Raw genomic sequence first — 19,262 nt, forward strand, 5'->3', positions numbered from 1 at the left:
CCAGTCTGATTCCTGCTCTCCTAAAGCTAAGTTTTCTGTTTTGCCTTTTTGCATTTAAGATTTGTTTTTGTTTTTCTTGCTTTTTGGATTCTGCCACTCCCTGCTGGAGTGTGCAGTGTTCCGTTAGCTCTGTCTTCTGAAAGTACCTGAGTGCTGATTTAGTTTTTGAATCTTAGTTGCTTCAGGGCCATTTTTATATCAGCTTGTTGGCTTTTGTCTCTGATAGGGTTTTGGCAGATTGCAGACAGCAGCCTTCCTATCCGTTCCTATCTAGGTAGTTTTTGGCCCCGTCTTTGCTCAGCCTGTCTTTCTGTCTGTGTAAGTGTTTTCATCTTGCTTCACCGTCATTATATGTGGGGGGCTGCCTATTGCTTTGGGGTCTGCTCTGGGGCAGTTAGATTTCCCCTTTCCTTCTTTAGGCCTATGTATCTCTCCGGCTGTGATCGAGGGGTCTAGGTCATCGTAGGAACCCCCCCACGGCTACTGCTAGTTGTGTTGATAGGTTCAGGGGTCTGCAATCTGATAGTTGCCAACTGCTCTGGTTTTCTGGACTTAGCTAGCATTTCTGTTTTTGCCTCCTACGGTGACTCAATCATAACAACACATGTTCTGAAAACCTTCTAAGGATTCAGAAGACTTTGTATGGATTATATTAGAATGTAATATTCTTAGAATAGACAACCATTTGGGAAAGTCACTTCAAAGTCTATTTGTTCAGCTGCATATTGTTTTATGTAGACGTATAGTCGAGCACAACATGATACTCTATGTATGTGCAGTTACCTAATATAGTCTTCCCTATTATCATCTGCCAAGTAATGTCAAGGTATTTCAAAATCCAAAATATTGGTTTTATTAGTGAGTGGTAGAAAGTTATACCGTAAAAAGGAAAATGTACAGTTTGGCTTCGTACTTCATCCTTGCCTAATTATAAACTTTGTGGTTGGAAGGGGCAGAACCCGATGCATTAGGTATTTACAGTATGCAATGCTACAATAATAAAGCTGACATAATTATTAAAGTGGTACTTGCAACTCGTACATTTATGGCACATTTTCAGACACATGCAGCTGCGCATGACGGAGCCCCGCTATAAAAATAGATACGGATCCCATTTGTGGTACAATCTGTTATACATGTTTGGCGTATACTGAGGATATGGTTATAAATGTATGAGATATCAATATCCCTTTAAAGCTACATAGTGCAGTACTGACACAAGTCAACATGTATAAGTGTATAAAGGAAAGAAACGGCAAACCTTTTTTACATCTTGTTCTGACTGAGTAAAGGCGTCACTGTAATTCCTGTCCCACGTTTGCTTACTTTCCTTGTCATCACACTTCAATTTAGTAAATGGTTTCCTTACTCCCAATATAGAAGGACTCCTCCAGCCATCTGTCTGTGCAAGATTTCCTAAAACAAGTAATAATGGTGATATGGAAAAATCACAACACAAAGAAACAAAGCTTCATCCAATCAATGACTGCAGTCATGTTTTCATTAAAGAATTGGTCTGGCACCTAAAATGTAATTTCTAAATATCTATCTTTACATCCTAACCACTTTTGTAATCAGCTTGATTACACAATACGCTACATTTTTCGCCTTCTAACTAATTCCTATGTTTTTTTCACTTCACTTCCTATGACGTTTCGTTTGATTGAAGTCTCAAACAAGACATCACAGGAGACTGGCGCTGCACTTCTCTCTAGCGTTTATCTTTCCTACTGGAACAGGGCGTCATCAGGGTGTGGCAATGCAGTTCCCTACTACAGTTTTTTGCATCAGCACCCTCTGAATATGTCCTGGATACATGGTGATAAGAGGCTGTGGGAAGGTGAGTGCAGCGCCGGCACTCTGCTTCCACCTCCTCCTCATCTTCTAACTGGGAAATTAGACAGGGGGCAGTTATAGAATGTGTGAAAACAGCGCCACCCCAAAGCTTCGGATACCTCCCCCAAATGAATCATCAGGGGACGGCACTGGTATGACTCACTGCTTGTATCGGAGGAGATAGAAGCAGAGAGTGGGCACTACGCTCACCTATCGAGCAGCGGCTACCACTGTGGATCCAAGACATCGTTAAAGGGTGTTGATGTAAGAATCTGTAATGAGTAATTATAGCACTGCCCTTTGATGATGTCCTGTTCCAGGAGGGGTGATAAACGCTGCGGGAAAGTGTAGTCCAGCCTCATGTGACATCCCATTTGAGACTCCTCTCACAAAATGTCACAGGAAGTGCAACAAAAAAAATACATTTAAGGATTAGCTAGATATGGAGAAGTGTATGACACTTTATTATAAAGCTAATTGGAAAAGGGTATAAAGTTAGGTATTTAGAAAGGACATTTTAGGTGCTGGACCAACCCTTTAAAGATTAGTAAGCTGTGAAATATTTTCTATATGCCCATATAATAATATTAATTGTGCCGGGTCCTAAGTTCCCTACTAATCGTTCATACAAAGGACTCCGTTTATGCATGGCCATGACAAGAAGCTTAGGCTCTGGAATTCTCTTCCTGAGGAAGTGGTGATGGCCAACTCACTGAATAAATTTAAGAAAGGAATGGATGCTTTTCTTGTAACAGTATAGAAGGTTACGAATAACAGAATATTATAGGTAGATGGTTGACCCAGCTTAGGGGAAGGAATTTGTTTCCCTATGGAGAAAATTGGCTTCTACTCTGTGGGTTTTTTGCCTTCCCCAGGATCAACAATGCAGAACAGCTGCACTAAAAATAGGCCGAACTAGATGGACATAAGGTCTTCCTTCAGCCTTCAAAACTATGTTACTATGTTATGTTACTATACACAGTTATGCTTGCGCTCAAGAAAAGGTTGAAGGATTCCGTCCCTTGGTTTGAGCAAACACTGGGGGTCTTGGGATCACAGGTAATACAACGTATAAAAAAAAAATCTGGAAATATATTTCCCCTTATAATATTAAGTTAAGTTTTATCAATGTACGCAGTTATCAATGTATTTTTCAATTAATATACTCTACTGGCAGTCAAGAAGTGATTCTGATCCACACATTGTGACCCAATAGAGTCATCTTTGTTTAATTTCAATAATAAGTTAGTCAATGATGTCCACTGAAGACACTTGTAAGTCTAAAAGTGATGTGATTTCACCGTGCGCTGACACGGTAGCGAACCTCTCAGGTACCAATCTAATAAAGTACACGTCAAGTAATAAGCTGCTGTTTTCAGACAATATAAAACTTATCCTCCATACTATTGTTCTCTGCAGTTTTATCAGGGTGTGTTAAAACAGACACATTGAGATAAGAAACCAACCTTTGTAGCCAAACTTTTCAGAGTTAATACCAATTTCTGGGATCATGAAGAGGTCAGATTGGTTTCCACTTTGTACAAACATACTATGCGGCCGGTTCCTCCTTACAGGAAAATGCTTCTTAGACTCCTGGTACGGAGTGAGGAAAATATTTGCTGCTCCACAGGAGCAATGCTGTCCAACGTACTCCTACACCAACAGGAGAAAGGAGTCATGCAATGTTACATCTCAAGCCTTCCAGTAAGTGTGGTGATATCATATGCCCACATTGCTAGCATTCCAAAACTAAGCCCCTTCTAATGGAATTCCTGGATCCCTGACTTACCATTTTTTATATGGTATCTGGGTATACAGGGGTTGTGAATGGATATTTGATAAATTTATTATTTAGACATATATTTATGAGCATCACGTCAAGTATGCTTGCATTTGTGGTTTTATCAGTTCTGTACTTATTGTTTTGTTACCTGCTCTTAACTTCTAGTAAGTGGCATAATGAAGAATATTTCTTATATAGTCTCACCACCTACTGTATCCTCACCCATCTCTTGTAGACTGTGAGCCCTCGCGGGCAGCGTCCTTGTACCAGTGGGTGACTCGTTTTGTTCAAGATTATTGTACTTGTTTTTATTATGTACGTATACCCGTTTTCACATGTAAAGCCCATGGTATAAATGGTTCTATAATAAAAAATAATAATAATCTAAACCAAAATATTTAAGAGTATTGGAAATCAGTACATCAATACATTATAAGAGAAACACAAAATATCATCAAGATCTCTGAATTGTAATGCTGGCCATACATATGAGAGAGTTGTTGGATGAACGCTCATTATGCCTAGACATCTCTACCGACTCCCCCTATGCCCATGAGCAGACGGTTTGGACGAACAGTTATGTATTTTCAATGGGGAAAGAGGAAATAGCCACTGACTCACACCTCTGGCAGCATCCTCCTGAAAAGAAAAGCATCTGTAGTTGATATTCCAACAGTTGGATCATTTTCTCCCCTGCCATCATCAGGAAGCCCCCATACACATCGGAATTACATTCAAATGACTTTTGACTAATCTGTATGTGTCACAGGTTTATCGCGACAGAGAGGAGCCAGAACACCGCAGTATCTGATTTCTCCTACTCCTGCACTGATTAAAAGCACTTCACCTTCATATTAAAAGGTGCAGGGTTTTTTTTAGCAGTGCCTAGGTTAATCTGCTCAGTTAACAGCTCTTGGAAGTTTTCCTGCATTAAGGCTCTCAGCTGTTCACTGTTGGCCTCTCTCATCTCCTATATAATCTGGGCCCTGACATGCTGCATGGTTTATAGTTGGTGGTTGGAGGTTATTTTAGAAGGAGTTTGGTGGATTTATCTGGGGCTGTTGCTAGGTTTTGGGTGTGTGCTAATTCCCTTCCTTCTACTTTTGTTTGATCCCATCCTCCACTCCCCGGTGTATACCTCTGATGTTTTTGTGATTATATTCGTATGATTGGTATTTTCCTTTATCCCTGTTCATATTACCTTGTTTATCCAGTTGGTGTATTGCAGTACACTACTACTCCCCTCTTCCCTGGGTGGGGGAGGGGATAGACTGAGGGCATATTCAGGAGATAAGACTAGGTACATGGCCCCGGTGTCTTCACCATCGGAAGTAATCCGGGTAACAGGGTGAGTTAATTTGCCCCTAGCTTTAGGGACAGGGAAGGATACCCGACAACTGACTTGTGACAGTATGGGTGTCTGTTATGAATGGGTCACCGAGGAGGATGGCAGGAACAGGCTAAGCCACCAGGAGACCAGAGAGGTTGGTAACTGAGCGGATTGCAGACCCCTGATCCTAACAACACAACTAGCAGTAGCCGTGGAGCATTCCTACGATGCCCTAGATGCCTCGGCACAGCCAGAGAACTAACTAAGCCTAAAGCCAGAAAGGTAAAATCTAAACTGCCCCGGAGCAGATCCCCAAAGGAATAGACAGCCCCCCCAAACATATATTGTCAGTGAGACAAGATGAAACACAAACACAGGCAGAAATTAAACTGAGCAAATGATGGGGCCAAAACTGTCTAAATAGGACAGGACAGAAAATATACTGTCTGCAATCACGGAAAAACCCTGAAAAATCCAACACATCTGATATACAAAAAACCTGAGGCCACACGACCTCACCCCCGCTAGATCAGCACTCAGGTGTGAACTGGAAGCAAAGCAAAAGATACTAATATAACAGGGGACTGAACAAACTAGCACAAGCTGTAACATATGGAGCGGGGCCCAGCGCTGCCCCCAGGAGGAAGTATGCTGAACTCTCGCAACAAAGCAGAAAGCAAAAAAAAGGCACAACCAGACTAGATGCAAGGGATTAGCAAAAGAATCACTTAACCCCTTCACTACCAAGGGTGGTTTGCACGTTAACTACCGGGCCAATTTTTACAATTCTGACCACTGTCCCTTTATGAGGTAATAACTCTGAAACGCTTCCATGGATCCCGGTGATTCTGACATTGTTTTCTCGTGACATATTGTACTTCATGTTAGTGGTAAAATTTCATTCATATAACTTGCGTTTATTTGTGAGAAAAACGGAAATTTGGCGAAAATTTTGAAAATTCCGCAATTTTCCAACTTTGAATTTTTATGCCCTTAAATCACAGAGATATGGCACACAAAAAAGTTAATAAGTAACATTTGCCACATGTTTACTTTACATCAGCACAATTTTGGAACCAAAATTTTTATTTGTTAGTAAGATATAAAGGTTAAAAGTTGACCAGCGATCTCTCATTTTTGCAACACCATTTTATTTTTACAGACCACATCACATTTGAAGCCACTTTGAGGGGTCTATATGATAGAAAATACCCAAAAGTGACACCATTCTAAAAACTGCACCCCTTAAGGTGCTTAAAACCACATTCAAGGAGTTTATTAACCCTTCAGGTGCGTCACAGGAATTTTTTGAATATTTAAAAAAAATTAACATTTAACTTTTTTTCACAAAAAAAATTACTTCAGGTTCAATTTTTTTTATTTTACCAAGTGTAACAGGAGAAATTGGACTGCAAAAATTATTGTGCAATTTGTCTTGAGCACGCTGATACCTGATATGTGGGGGGGAACCACTGTTTCGGCGCATGGCAGAGCTCAGAAGGGAAGGAGCGCCGTTTGACTTTTTCAATGCAAAATTGGCTGGAATTCTGATCGGACGCCATGTCGCGTTTGGAGAGCCCCTGATGTACCTAAACAGTGGAAACCCCCAACAAGTGACCCCATTTTTGAAACTAGACCCCCTAAGGAACTTATCTAGATATGTGGTGAGAACTTTGAACCCACAAGGGCTTCACAGAAGTTTATAATGTACAGCGGTACAATTAAAAAATCATATTTTTTCCACAAAATGATCTTTTCACCCCCAATTTTTATTTTTCCAAGGGTAACAGGACCCTAAAAGTTATTGTGCAATCTGTCCTGAGTATGCTGATACCCCATATGTGGTGTAAATGACTATTTGGGCACATGGCAGAGCTCGGAAGGCAAGCAGTGCCATTTGACTTTTTTGGCTGGAATTGAGATCGGACACCATGTCGCGTTTGGAAAGCCCCTGATGTACCAAAACAGTGGAAACCCCCCACAAATGACACCATTTTGGAAACTAGACCCCCCAAGGAACTTATCTAGATGTGTGGTGAGAACTTTGAACCCCCAAGTGCTTCACAGAAGTTTATAACGCCCAGGCGTGAAAATAACAAAAAAATTTTTTTCCACAAAAATGATATTTTTGCCCCAAAATTTTTATTTTCCTAAGGCCAACAGGAGAAATAGGACCCCAAAAGTTGTTTTGCAAATTGTCCTGAGTAGGCTGATACCCCATATGAGGGGGTAAAACACTGTTTGGGTGCATGGCAGAGCTTGGAACGGAAGGAGCACCATTTGACTTTTTCAACGCAGAATTGGCTGGAATTGAGATCAGATGCCATGTTGCGTTTGGAGAGCACCTGATGTGCGCAAATAGTGGAAACCCCCAATTCTAACCCTAGCCCTAACCCTAACCCTAGCCCTAACCCTAGCCCTAACCCTAACCCTAACCCTAGCCCTAGCCCTAACCCTAATGGGAAAATGGAAATAAATACATTTTTTTAATTTTATTATTTTTCCCTAACTAAGGGGGTGATAACGGGGGGTTTGATTTACTATTTATGGCGGTTTTTAAGTTTGGCAGCTGTCGCACCCTAAAAGACGCTTTTTATTGTAAAAATAGTTTTTGCATCACCACATATTGAGAGCTATAATTTTTCCATATTTTGACCCACCGAGTCATGTGAGGTCTTATTTTTTGCGGGACGAGTTGACGCTTTTATTGGTATCATGTTCGGGCATGTGACATTTTTTGGTCGCTTTTTATTTCGTTTTTTGGGACGCAGAATGAACAAAAACCAGCGTTTCATGAATTTCTTTTGGGTGGTGCGTTTTCGCCGTTCCGGGTGTGGTAAAATTTATAAGGCGGTTTTATTCTTCGAGTCAGTACGGTTACAGCGATACCTCATTTAGGTTGTTTTTTTATGTTTTGGCGCTTTTATGCAATGAAAACAATTTTATATAAAAAATAATTATTTTTGCATCGCTTTATTCTGCGAGCTATAACTTTTTTATTTTTTCGCTGATGATGCTGTATGGCAGCTCGTTTTTTGCGGGACAAGATGACGTTTTCAGCGGTACCATGGATATTTATATGCGTCTTTTTGATCGCGCGTTATTGCACTTTTTGTTCGGCGGTAGGATAATAAATCATTATTTTTTGCTTCGTTTTTTATTTTTATTTTTTAAGGGGTTCACTTAAGGGGTTAACTATTGGGACAGTTTTATAGGGCGGGTCGTTACGGACGCGGCGATACCAAATATGTGTACTTTTATTGTTTTGTTTTTTTTTATTTCCAAAAAATGAATTTATTGGGGAATATTTTTTTTTTTTTTGAATTTATTTAGCGATTTTTTTTAAATTATTTTTACACTTTTTTTTTTTTTTTTTTTACTTTATTACAATGTCCCAGGGGGGACATAACTGTCCTGTGACAGATCGCTGATCTGTCACATCACAGATCACTGTGACAGATCAGCGATCTGTCACAGGCACTGCACAGGCTTCCTCATGCCTGCGCTTTGCAGGCACTGAGGAAGCCAGCTTCCTGCAGGCCCCCGGAGGTCCCCGTCGCCATATTGGATCCGGGGACCTGCAGGAAAGGAGCCCCCCGCAGCAGCGCTGCACATTGCGCTGCTGTGGGGGGCTCAGGGAAGCACGGAGGGAGCCCCCTCCCTGCCGATGCTTCCCTTTAACCCCCGGTACACCGCGATCGTGTTTGATCGCGGTGTGCAAGGGGTTAACGTGTCGGGGGCGGTCCGTGACCGCCCCTGACACATTGTGCCGGGTGTCAGCTATGATAATTAGCTGACACTCGGCCGCGATCAGCGGCGCTCACCACGTGGGCGCTGCTGATCGCGATGACGTAATATTCCGTCCATGGTAATTAGGTCCATGGTCACATGGACGGAATATTACGTCAATTGTAGGTAAGGGGTTAACTGAACCATGAAGATCAGGCAGGAGACTGAATAGCTCAAATGCACAAGGAGGAAATCAACAGCAACCACAAAGGGAAGCCTGCTCACTTATATGCTCCCAGCTAGTAATTCCAGATTCCCAATCATCTTCATCAGGTGGCAAACTTCCATCAGACTGGCCAGCTCCACTACTCCCAGTAACCTCCAGAGGGAGCTCCAGCCCAGAAGTCCGAGCAAGGGAATTCAAAACAGGTGTCATTTGTCTCACATGACTTGTTTTATAAAGCCTATACATATATTTATACAAATATTCAACAAACAAAACTACATACACACAGTCCCTAAGCTGTAGCTTGATACCACATGAGCTACTTCCCGCACGTTAAGCACTTTATCTGATGAACATGTGTTCTGATGTCATTACAGCTGTTTCATCAGTGCGCAATATGGATATCAAGGCTGTGTGGCAGGAGCCAGCTGTATAGAAGATAATATATACGGTGCTATATTTTAAGCAGTATCTTATTTTGCACATTGGTGGTCCTGGAAGCCGTGTAATAACCCTTGGGGAAAAATCCAATTATTTCAGAAGAAACATAACATATTGGGATTCGTGATGCAATGTTGCATATCACATCTGTTTTAAAAGGAATGTCAGCGGATTTCACCCCACCCCAACTATTTATATGCCAATATTACATTTTTTTAAGATAAGTTCAGTAATACTTTTACATAGCCAGTCCATTCGTCTATTACTGAGAAATTTTCATTTTAATTGATATGCAAATGAGGCTGAAGGCTATTGGTAGATCCGAAGCCTCTGTCACTTAACCTGTATTGCACACTGAGCGCTGCCTGCTCCTGCTTGACTGACAGTATCTATGCTTTGTGATGTCATGCTAGGAGTTCTTAGTTAAACAGGAAGAGGTATCGCTGCACCGAGAATAGAGCTGGAGTGACAAAAGGCTTCAACCTCAACTGCAAATCATTTCAAACATTGATTTTTCAGTAACAGAGGAACACACTGGCCACATAAAGATGTTGCTGGACTTTTCTTTGAAAGATCTACATGCACATGTAAAAAGTATGGATAGTGAAATCCTGCTGACAGATTCCTTTTACGAAGTGAAATAACAGTTACTTACCGATAACGGTATTTCTCGGAACCCATGACAGCACCACGGAGAGAGGGGATACACCCTTCAGGGAAAGGAACCTACAGATAAAAAGAGCGGCACCTCTCCTTCGCCCCCAGTTGGTTACAGAGCATCAGAGGGTCAGTTAACAACAAATATATACATAACATTATAACATGACTTATTAGGAGCACAGTGCTTAAATGAAAACACTCTACAAACAGTAAAACGTGCTCACCGCACACGTGAATGGGGGGGAATAAGCGGGTGCTGTTATGAGTTCCGAGAAATACCGTTATCGGTAAGTAACTATGTTATTCTCTCTCACCCATGACAGCACCACGGAGAGAATTACAGAAACTGGTAGCTTAGGGAGGGACCACAGCCTGAAGGACCCTTCTCCCAAAGGTCAAGTCAGACGTAGAGGCTAGGTCTAAGCGATAGTGTCTGAAAAAGGTTGAAGGTGTTGACCAGGTGGCCGCATTACAGATCTGTTCTATCGATACCTCAGATCTTTCAGCCCATGAGGTCGCCATTGGTCTTGTGGAATGAGCTCTCAAACCTTCCGGGATGGTATTCCCGCTGGATGAATAGGCCAGGGCAATTGCGTCCCTTATCCACCTTACCAGGGTACTCATGGATGCTTTGAGTCCCTTCCTGGGCCACTGGAAACAAAACAAAGAGAGCCTTCCTTCCTACACCCTTTGGTGGCCTCTAAATACCAAACTAGGCATCTTTTCACGTCTAGGGTGTGAAATCTCTCCTCTCCCCTATTCTTAGGATTTGGGCAGAAGGAAGGACTACTTCTTGGAACCTATGGAAGTGAGATGCCACTTTAGGTAGATAGAGGTTTTAAGATGACTCAATCTTCTAGAATTTTTGTAAATGGTGGCAGTGCTGATAGAGCATGAATATCGCTGGCTCTGCGAGCTGATGTTAGCGCCAACAGAAGCACAGTTTTTAATGACAAGATTCTTAGGGGTGCTGACTGGATCGGCTCAAACGGGGAACTTGTTAATGCGGATAGTACAGGTTCAGGTCCCATGATGGTAATTTTTGGCTAATTATTGGCCTAGACCTGGTTGCGGCCTTAATAAACTGTGCTATCCAAGGATTGCCTGACACGTCATGGTTATAAAGGGCACCTAAGGCTGCTATTTGTACTTTTAATGTATTAACCGTCTACCCCTGCTCTAGGTCTCTCTGTAAAAATTCAAGAATTTTCTCCATCTGGACGCCATCCTTGATTCTTACCCCGGAGGTGGATAGAAATTTTTTCCAGGTTTTCCCATAGGCTTTTGTTGTGACCGGTTTCATACTTTTTTGTAGTGTAGTAATTAGGTTCTCTGAGAACCCCCTTCCCCTCTGCAGTGCAATTTCAAATTCCATGCTGTTAACTGGAGGTTCATTGCCCGAGGGTGTAACACCAGTCCCTGAGATAGTAGATTTGGTAGGATCCAAGGGTCGGTGACGGAGCATTCTCAGCCAGGAGAACCAAGTTCTTTTGGGTCAGAAGGGGGCTATTAATATCTTTCTTGTACCGTCCTCTCTGACTTTTCTTATGACTGCCGGAATGAGAATGATCGGGGGGGGAAAGCGTATGTCAGTTTTTGGGTCAACGGAAACATAAAAGCATCCAGGGCCCGAGGATTCCCCCTGGGGTCTAAGGAACAGAATGTTTCCACTTTTTTGTTTTTGAAGTCGGCAAACAGGTCTATGTCCAGGGTTCCCCACATCTCTACAATCTGCTGAAAAATGGACTGTTTTAGGACTCATTCTCCCTGTCGTAACTGGGTGCGGCTTAGAAAGTCTGCCATCTGGTTTTCTGTCCCCCGAATGTGTAATGCAGAGAGAGATAGTAGGTTTGATTCCGCTAGACTGAGGATTTTGGAGGTAGTGTCCATTAGGGCTCGGGACCTGGTTCCTCCCTGATGATTTATATAGGCCACCGTCACCTGGTTCTCTGAAAATATGCGGATATGATGACCCCGCAGCAAGGGTTGGAAGTGTGTCAAGGCATAGCCTACTGCCAAGAGTTCTTTCTGGTTTGAGGAGGTTTTTAGTTCCTGACCTCTCCATTCCCCAAGCCTCCTTGCTGTCCATATGTGCTCCCCAACCCGTGGGACTTGCATCCGAGGTAATTATGTGTGCTATTTTTATTACCCAGGGAATCCCCTTGGATAGGTTGACGTTGTTTCCCCACCAGGCTAGGGAATGAATAGTTTTGGAACCTAGTGTTAATCGACCCTCTAAGTGGCCCCCTAGCATTAACTGGTTGGCTAGAACGTCCCACTAGAGATCTCTAGTAGGCAGAGAGAGACCCCAGTAGTGACATTGCTTTCCTTAGTGTCATGGAGGGATTTTGTATTGCTCTTGCCACTATTTGCGCAATTTTCTCTTTTTTTGCAGTATGGGAGATGATACGCTTGCTTGCTTGAGTCCAGCATGAGCCCTAGGAACTCCTGTACTTTGCTGAGCTCCAACCTCGATTTTTTTTGGTTTAAAAGCCAGCCGAGGTTTTGTAGAGTGCCCATCACCCTGTCCCTCTGTTCACTGCAATTTTGTGTCGAATCGCTTGCTATTAGGAAGTCGTCCAAATATGGATTATTAATATGTCCTACTCCCTTAGGTGGGCCATCATTTCTGCCACTATTTTTGTAAATACCTGTGGGGCTATGGATATTCCGAACGGCAAGGCTCTGTATTGGAATTCCCTTATCACTCCCTCTATAGAGGCAGCTAGTCTTAGGTATTTCAGGGAGTCTCTGTGAATGGAAGGTGATAGTACGCGTCGCTGAGGTCTAATACTGTCATGAAGCAGTTCGGGAACAGGATTTTGATGGTGGACTTGATTGACTCCATTTTGAATCTTTGATTTTTGACATATCCATTTAGCTTCCTTAGATTTATAATAGTTCGGAAAGTGTCGTCTGGTTTGGTCACCAGAAAGAGTGGGGAGTAGAACCCTTTGCCTGTCTCCTGAAGGGGAACCTCCTGCAGGACTCCTTTCTTTACTAAATTTAGGACCTCGCGTTCTAGAGCTTTTTGCTCTCAGGTAGATGATCTTAGCGGGGTCACCACGTATTTTTGAGGTGCGAGAGAGAGAAAGTCTATCCTCAGGCCAGACTCGATCACATTTAGTATCCACGGGCTGTTTGATATTTTCCTCCTGGCTGGAAAGAAAAGGGTTAATCTCCCTCCCACCCTGGGCAAACTGTCACTTAGAGGGCTTCTTGTCCCGGGAGGAATTACTGAAGAGGAATCCTCTATCTTTCTTCCCTCATCCCATCAATGTTCCCTCTGAGGCCTTCTCTGGAAAATTTTTTTGTTCCAAAAGGATCTCTTAAATTCTGCCAGCCCCAGGTTTGAAAATCCTTTTTTCTTATCCCCTGCCTTCTGGAGGATATCATCTAGTGTCTCGCCGAATAGGAACTTCCCCTCACAAGTGATGGAGCAAAGCTTCATTTTCATTTGTAAGTCCCCTGGCGAGCATTTGAGCCGTAATGTTCTTCGGGCTGCACTTGATAGTGCTGCCACTTTGGATGGTAATCGGACTGAGTCAGCCGATGAGTCCGCCAAGAAGGCTGCCGCTCCCCTTATTACTGGGATGGACTCCAGAATTTTTTCTCTCGGTGTGCCTTCCCTCAGCTGTTTCTCGAGTTGGTCAACCCATACCATTAGGCTCTGGAGGTACATGTGGCCGCTATGGTAGGCCTAAGACTCCCTCCTGCCGATTCCAAAGCCCCCTTGAGAAAAGTATCGGCTTCTTTATCTAGGGAGTCTTTAAGAGTACCCATGTCCTCAAAGGGGAGGGCAAACTTTTTTGAGGCCTTCACGACAGCTACATCGAGTTTCGGGGCTTTGGACTGTCCGGCTTCTCCCATTGTTTTTTTATCAGGCCTTGGACGTTCTTGTTTAATGGAAAGAACCTGCGTTTTTTTGACCAGTCCCCCGAACTTTTTGTCCTGAACCGATCTATCGGGGTGAGGGTCCAACACCACCATGTTGACTTTACTGCTTTTTCTAGTGCGTCTACCTACTCTAACGGGAAACAATGACACCCTCCTGTTTCCTCGTCTGAGGACGAGGAGCAGGAGTCCGACATATGTGAGAGGATTTCCTCTGATGTTGAGGAATCTGACTGGTAACCCACTACAGTGTCCTTTTTTGCTTTCTCCCCATATTTCAGGGATGTAAGGGCATTCTGAACCTACGATCTGATTACAGCTCTTAGATCAGAGGCAAAATTTGGGGTTTCCTCACAAAGTACTTCTTGAATGCATGATTCGCAGAGCTTCTTATCCCATGATAAGAATAGAGTACACGTCACTCTATCTTCGAGGTGCACGGAAAAGGATACCACTCCTCAAAATGTATAGTATAAGAAATTCCAGCACTCAAAAGAAATATATGCAGAAGAAATTTATTTGTACAACAGATTCTCCCAAAATTATATGATGTTTCGGTCTACAACTCAGACCTTCATCAGACTGGGAACAAAAGACAGAAAAACACAAAAAAAAAACAATTAAAAACATAAAAACCACTGTGTTTCAGAATCAATATTACAAGGGCTAATGGAAGATGATACTCATCAAAAATGTATAAATATATGACAAAAAAAACAAGAAACACCAGTTAACACAAGGTTCATACTTCATATATGACAGAAGTATCTAAAAATGTTGATAATATAACAAAGTTACTTATAACATGTTTAGTTGTGTACAGGAAAAAAAATAAAATAAATTTTGGAGAAATTACCAGATCAAAGGAAATATTCTCGTATATTTCCTTTGATCCGGTAATTTCTCTAAAATTTATTTTATTTTTTTTCCTGTACGCAACTAAACATGTTATAAGTAACTTTGTTATATTATCAACATTTTTAGATACTTCTGTCATATATTAACTGTGAACCTTGTGTTAACTGGTGTTTCTCGTTTTTTTGTCATATATTTTTACATTTTTGATGAGTATCATCTTCCATTAGCCCTTGTAATATTGATTCTGAAACACAGTGGTTTTTATGTTTTTTATTGTTTTTTTTTGTGTTTTTCTGTCTTTTGTTCCCAGTCTGATGAAGGTCTGAGTTGTAGACCGAAACGTCATATAATTTTGGGAGAATCTGTTGTACAAATAAATTTCTTCTGCATATATTTCTTTTGAGTGCCGGAATTTCTTATACTATCCCATGATAGTGGCAAGGCTCTGCTACAAGTGGGGCATTCCCTGTTTTTCTTTTTCCCCTTCTTCTTTCCCTAATAAGGAAAAAGAAGCCTATTACAATGGTGAACATTCTCGAAGATCACTCACCCATATATGTGGTTGCAGGTACCTGTTCGGCAGGTGGAATGAAATCCTGAGTAGGATGATCTCCAGATGGTGACTTGCTTCTTGCGGCTGACCTGCTGCGTGGAGTGGCTACTGGAATGGCCGTCACACCTGTCCCACTCCTTCTGTCGGTGATGTTGCTGCTGCTGCCTGGGCTGCTGCTCCTGCTGCTGGTCGCTGTCCTCCATTGTGCACAGGATGCTTCCAGCCAGGAGCATTTCCAGCGTTCCTCATTTGAAATTCCCGGTGTGTGACGTCACTTCTGTTCCCATCCTGCACCGCTCTTCCCGGGGAGCGCACGCCGCGCATGTGTCGACCCGGGGACTTGGAAGTCGCCCATCCATTTCCGGGGCAGTGGCCATCTTGGTATACCATGGCCCTGCCCGTGCATGTCCTGGGTCCCCGCCAGCCCCAGCCTCCTCTCTGGAGGGCCGACTCCATCCTCCCCCACTCACCCTGTCGACCATATCTGCCGCAACAGTGGCGGTTTCAGGAACCGTACCCGCCGTGACATGGGCCTCCCCACTGTCAATGCCCGGACGGGACGGCCTTGGCTCAGGTTATGCTGCTGCTGCTCTTCATCTGTAGGTCACCCGTCAGGGACAGGAACCCAACTGGGGGCGGAGGAGAGGTGTCGCCCTTTTTATCTGTAGGTTCCTGTCCCTGAAGGGCGGATCCCCTCTCTCAGTGGTGCTGTCATGGGTGAGAGAAATTGTTCTGCAGTCCCTTCTATCATACCAGAACCATGGACAAGTCCCAGAACTATGTGTGGCAGTATCTCAATGTGGTTGTTTCTGCCAATGATGATACATATTATATGACTCAATGCTCTACAGCAGCAGTCAAAATCCTTTCTTACTTTGAGTGCCACATTTAACTCAGAGATTGTCTCAAGCTACTTCAAGCCTACCCCACACCGTAATGACACTCAGACCACCATTACCAGTATGATGACTGCCAAAGCTTCTCAACAAAAAGCACAATGCGACATTATACCTTCACATGTAGGCAGTATAATTACAAACACTTTAAATATACTTTGCACTCATTTGGTTTTCACATATCAAGCAAATCCTCTACACTATCTCATCAAATTAAAGTACCCTCTAGATTACAGAATCATCCTATCTTTAGCTTTTTATTTTTATTTATCTCCCCATTCCCCCCACCAGGATATGCACATCCAGATATTCTCTTCTGTGCAGCGATACTCATACAAGTCACAATTAGGAGACCTCCCTTTCGCCCACAAGCCACATGTGGCTCCCGAGCTACAGGTTGAGGATGCCAGTGCTACAGTAGACAGTACAGTAGATATTCAGGCTTCTTACCAGGGCCGTAGTTGCCACTAGGCACCCGCGGGCACGTGCCTAGGGCAGGACGATGCGGGAGGGTGGCAACTGGGCAAAGTTTTTTTTTTTTTAATAATGGAAGTTGGGATCGGATCCTCCCCTCTCCTCTCCTCTCCTCCCCTTTTGAAAACATCATACTCACCTGTCACCTCCTCCAGCGGTGCCTGCAGCTCCGATGGTCTCCGGCACCGGCATTCCTGTGTCTGTGAGCGGTCACGTGGTACCGCTCATTACAGTAATGAATATGGATGCCACTCCTCTCCCATAGGCATGGCGTCCATATTCATGATCTTAATGAGCGGTATCACATGACCGCTCACAGACACAGGAATGCCAGCGCCTGGAGCGGTAGATACATGCAGGGACCGCGCGAGGTGAGCCCAGGCATGCATACAGGGAGGGGGAGATGAGTATAAGGGGGGGAGATGAGTATGAGTGGGAGATGAGTATGAGGGGGGGAGATGAGTATGAGCGGGGAGGAGATGAGTATGGGGGGGAGATGAGTATGAGCGGGGGGGTGGGTGGGATGAGTATGAGCGGGGGGAGGGGGCAGATGAGAATGAGCCCAGCGGGCAGGGAGGGGGGAAATGGGTGCACTGAGAAGATGGCTGCACTGGGGAAACAGGTGCACTGGAGAAATGGCTGCACTGAGGAGATGGGTGCACTAGGGAGATGGCTGCACTAGGGAGATGGGTGCACTGAGGAGATGGCTGCACTAGGGAGATGGGTGCACTGGGGAAACAGGTGCCCTGGGGAAATGGGTGCACTGAGGAGATGGCAGCACTAGGGAGATGGCAGCACTGAGGAGATGAGTGCACTGGGGAGATGGGTGCACTGGGGAGATGGGTGCACTGGGGAGATGGGTGCACTGGGGAGATGGGTGCACTGGGGAGATGGGTGCACTAGGGAGATGGGTGCACTAGGGAGATGGGTGCACTGGGAAAACGGGTGCACTGAGGAGATGGCTGCACTAGGGAGATGGGTGCACTGAGGAGATGGCTGCACTGGGGAAACGGGTGCACTGAGGAGATGGCTGCACTAGGGAGATGGGTGCACTGAGGAGATGGCTGCACTGGGGAGATGGGTGCACTGAGGAGATGGCTGCACTAGGGAGATGGCTGCACTAGGGAGATGGCTGCACTGGGGAGTTGGGTGCACTGAGGAGATGGATGCACTAGGGAGATGGCTGCACCAGGGAGATGGCTGCACTAGGGAGATGGGTGCACTGAGAAGATGGCTGCACTAGGGAGATGGGTGCACTAGGGAGATGGGTACATTGAGGAGATGGCTGCACTGAGGAGATGGCTGCACTAGGGAGATGGTGCACTAGGGAGATGGGTACACTAGGGAGATGGCTGCACTGAGGAGATGGCTGCACTGAGGAGATGGCTGCACTGGGGAAACGGGTGCACTGAGGAGATGGCTGCACTAGGGAGATGGGTGCACTGAGGAGATGGCTGCACTGGGGAGATAGGTGTACTGGGGAGATGGCTGCACTGGGGAGATGGGTGCACTGAGGAGATGGATGCACTAGGGAGATGGCTGCACTAGGGAGATGGCTGCACTGGGGAGTTGGGTGCACTAGGGAGATGGGTGCACTGAGAAGATGGCTGCACTAGGGAGATGGGTGCACTAGGGAGATGGGTACATTGAGGAGATGGCTGCACTGAGGAGATGGCTGCACTGAGGAGATGGCTGCACTGAGGAGATGGCTGCACTGAGGAGATGGGTGCACTGGGGAGTTGGGTGCACTAGGGGGATGGGTGCACTGAGAAGATGGCTGCACTAGGGAGATGGGTACACTAGGGAGATGGCTGCACTGAGGAGATGGCTGCACTGAGGAGATGGCTGCACTAGGGAGATGGGTGCACTGAGGAGATGGCTGCACTAGGGAGATGGGTGCACTGAGGAGATGGCTGCACTGGGGAAACGGGTGCACTGAGGAGATGGCTGCACTAGGGAGATGGGTGCACTGAGGAGATGGCTGCACTGGGGAGATAGGTGTACTGGGGAGATGGGTGCACTGAGGAGATGGATGCACTAGGGAGATGGCTGCACTAGGGAGATGGCTGCACCAGGGAGATGGCTGCACCAGGGATATGGCTGCACCAGGGAGATGGCTGCACTAGGGAGATGGCTGCACTAGGGAGATGGGTGCACTGAGAAGATGGCTGCACTAGGGAGATGGGTGCACTAGGGAGATGGGTGCACTAGGGAGATGGGTACATTGAGGAGATGGCTGCACTGAGGAGATGGCTGCACTAGGGAGATGGTGCACTAGGGAGATGGGTGCACTAGGGAGATTGCTGCACTGAGGAGATGGCTGCACTAGGGAGATGGGTGCACTGAGAAGATGGCTGCACTAGGGAGATGGGTGCACTAGGGAGATGGGTACATTGAGGAGATGGCTGCACTGAGGAGATGGCTGCACTAGGGAGATGGTGCACTAGGGAGATGGTGCACTAGGGAGATGGGTGCACTAGGGAGATGGCTGCACTGAGGAGATGGCTGCACTGAGGAGATGGCTGCACTAGGGAGATGGGTGCACTGAGGAGATGGCTGCACTAGGGAGATGGGTGCACTGA

At 44.9% G+C, this 19,262-nt stretch overlaps 1 protein-coding gene across 1 annotated transcript in view; it reads right to left on the reverse strand.

Annotated features, from left to right (window-relative positions):
* Nucleotides 1–19,262, reverse strand: part of LOC141098247 (uncharacterized) — a 129,735-nt gene that overhangs the window by 33,252 nt on the left and 77,221 nt on the right. The window contains exons 4-5 of the mRNA XM_073585876.1: nucleotides 3,303–3,489; nucleotides 1,262–1,416 (exon numbers count right to left, since the gene is read on the reverse strand). Coding sequence (XP_073441977.1) covers nucleotides 1,262–1,416; nucleotides 3,303–3,489 — 342 coding nt within the window. The remainder of the gene's footprint in view (nucleotides 1–1,261; nucleotides 1,417–3,302; nucleotides 3,490–19,262) is intronic.

This window comes from Dendrobates tinctorius, unplaced genomic scaffold (genome assembly GCF_039654945.1).
Source record: "Dendrobates tinctorius isolate UK_male_01 unplaced genomic scaffold, ASM3965494v1 ptg000089l, whole genome shotgun sequence".
Classification (NCBI taxonomy): domain Eukaryota; kingdom Metazoa; phylum Chordata; class Amphibia; order Anura; family Dendrobatidae; genus Dendrobates; species Dendrobates tinctorius.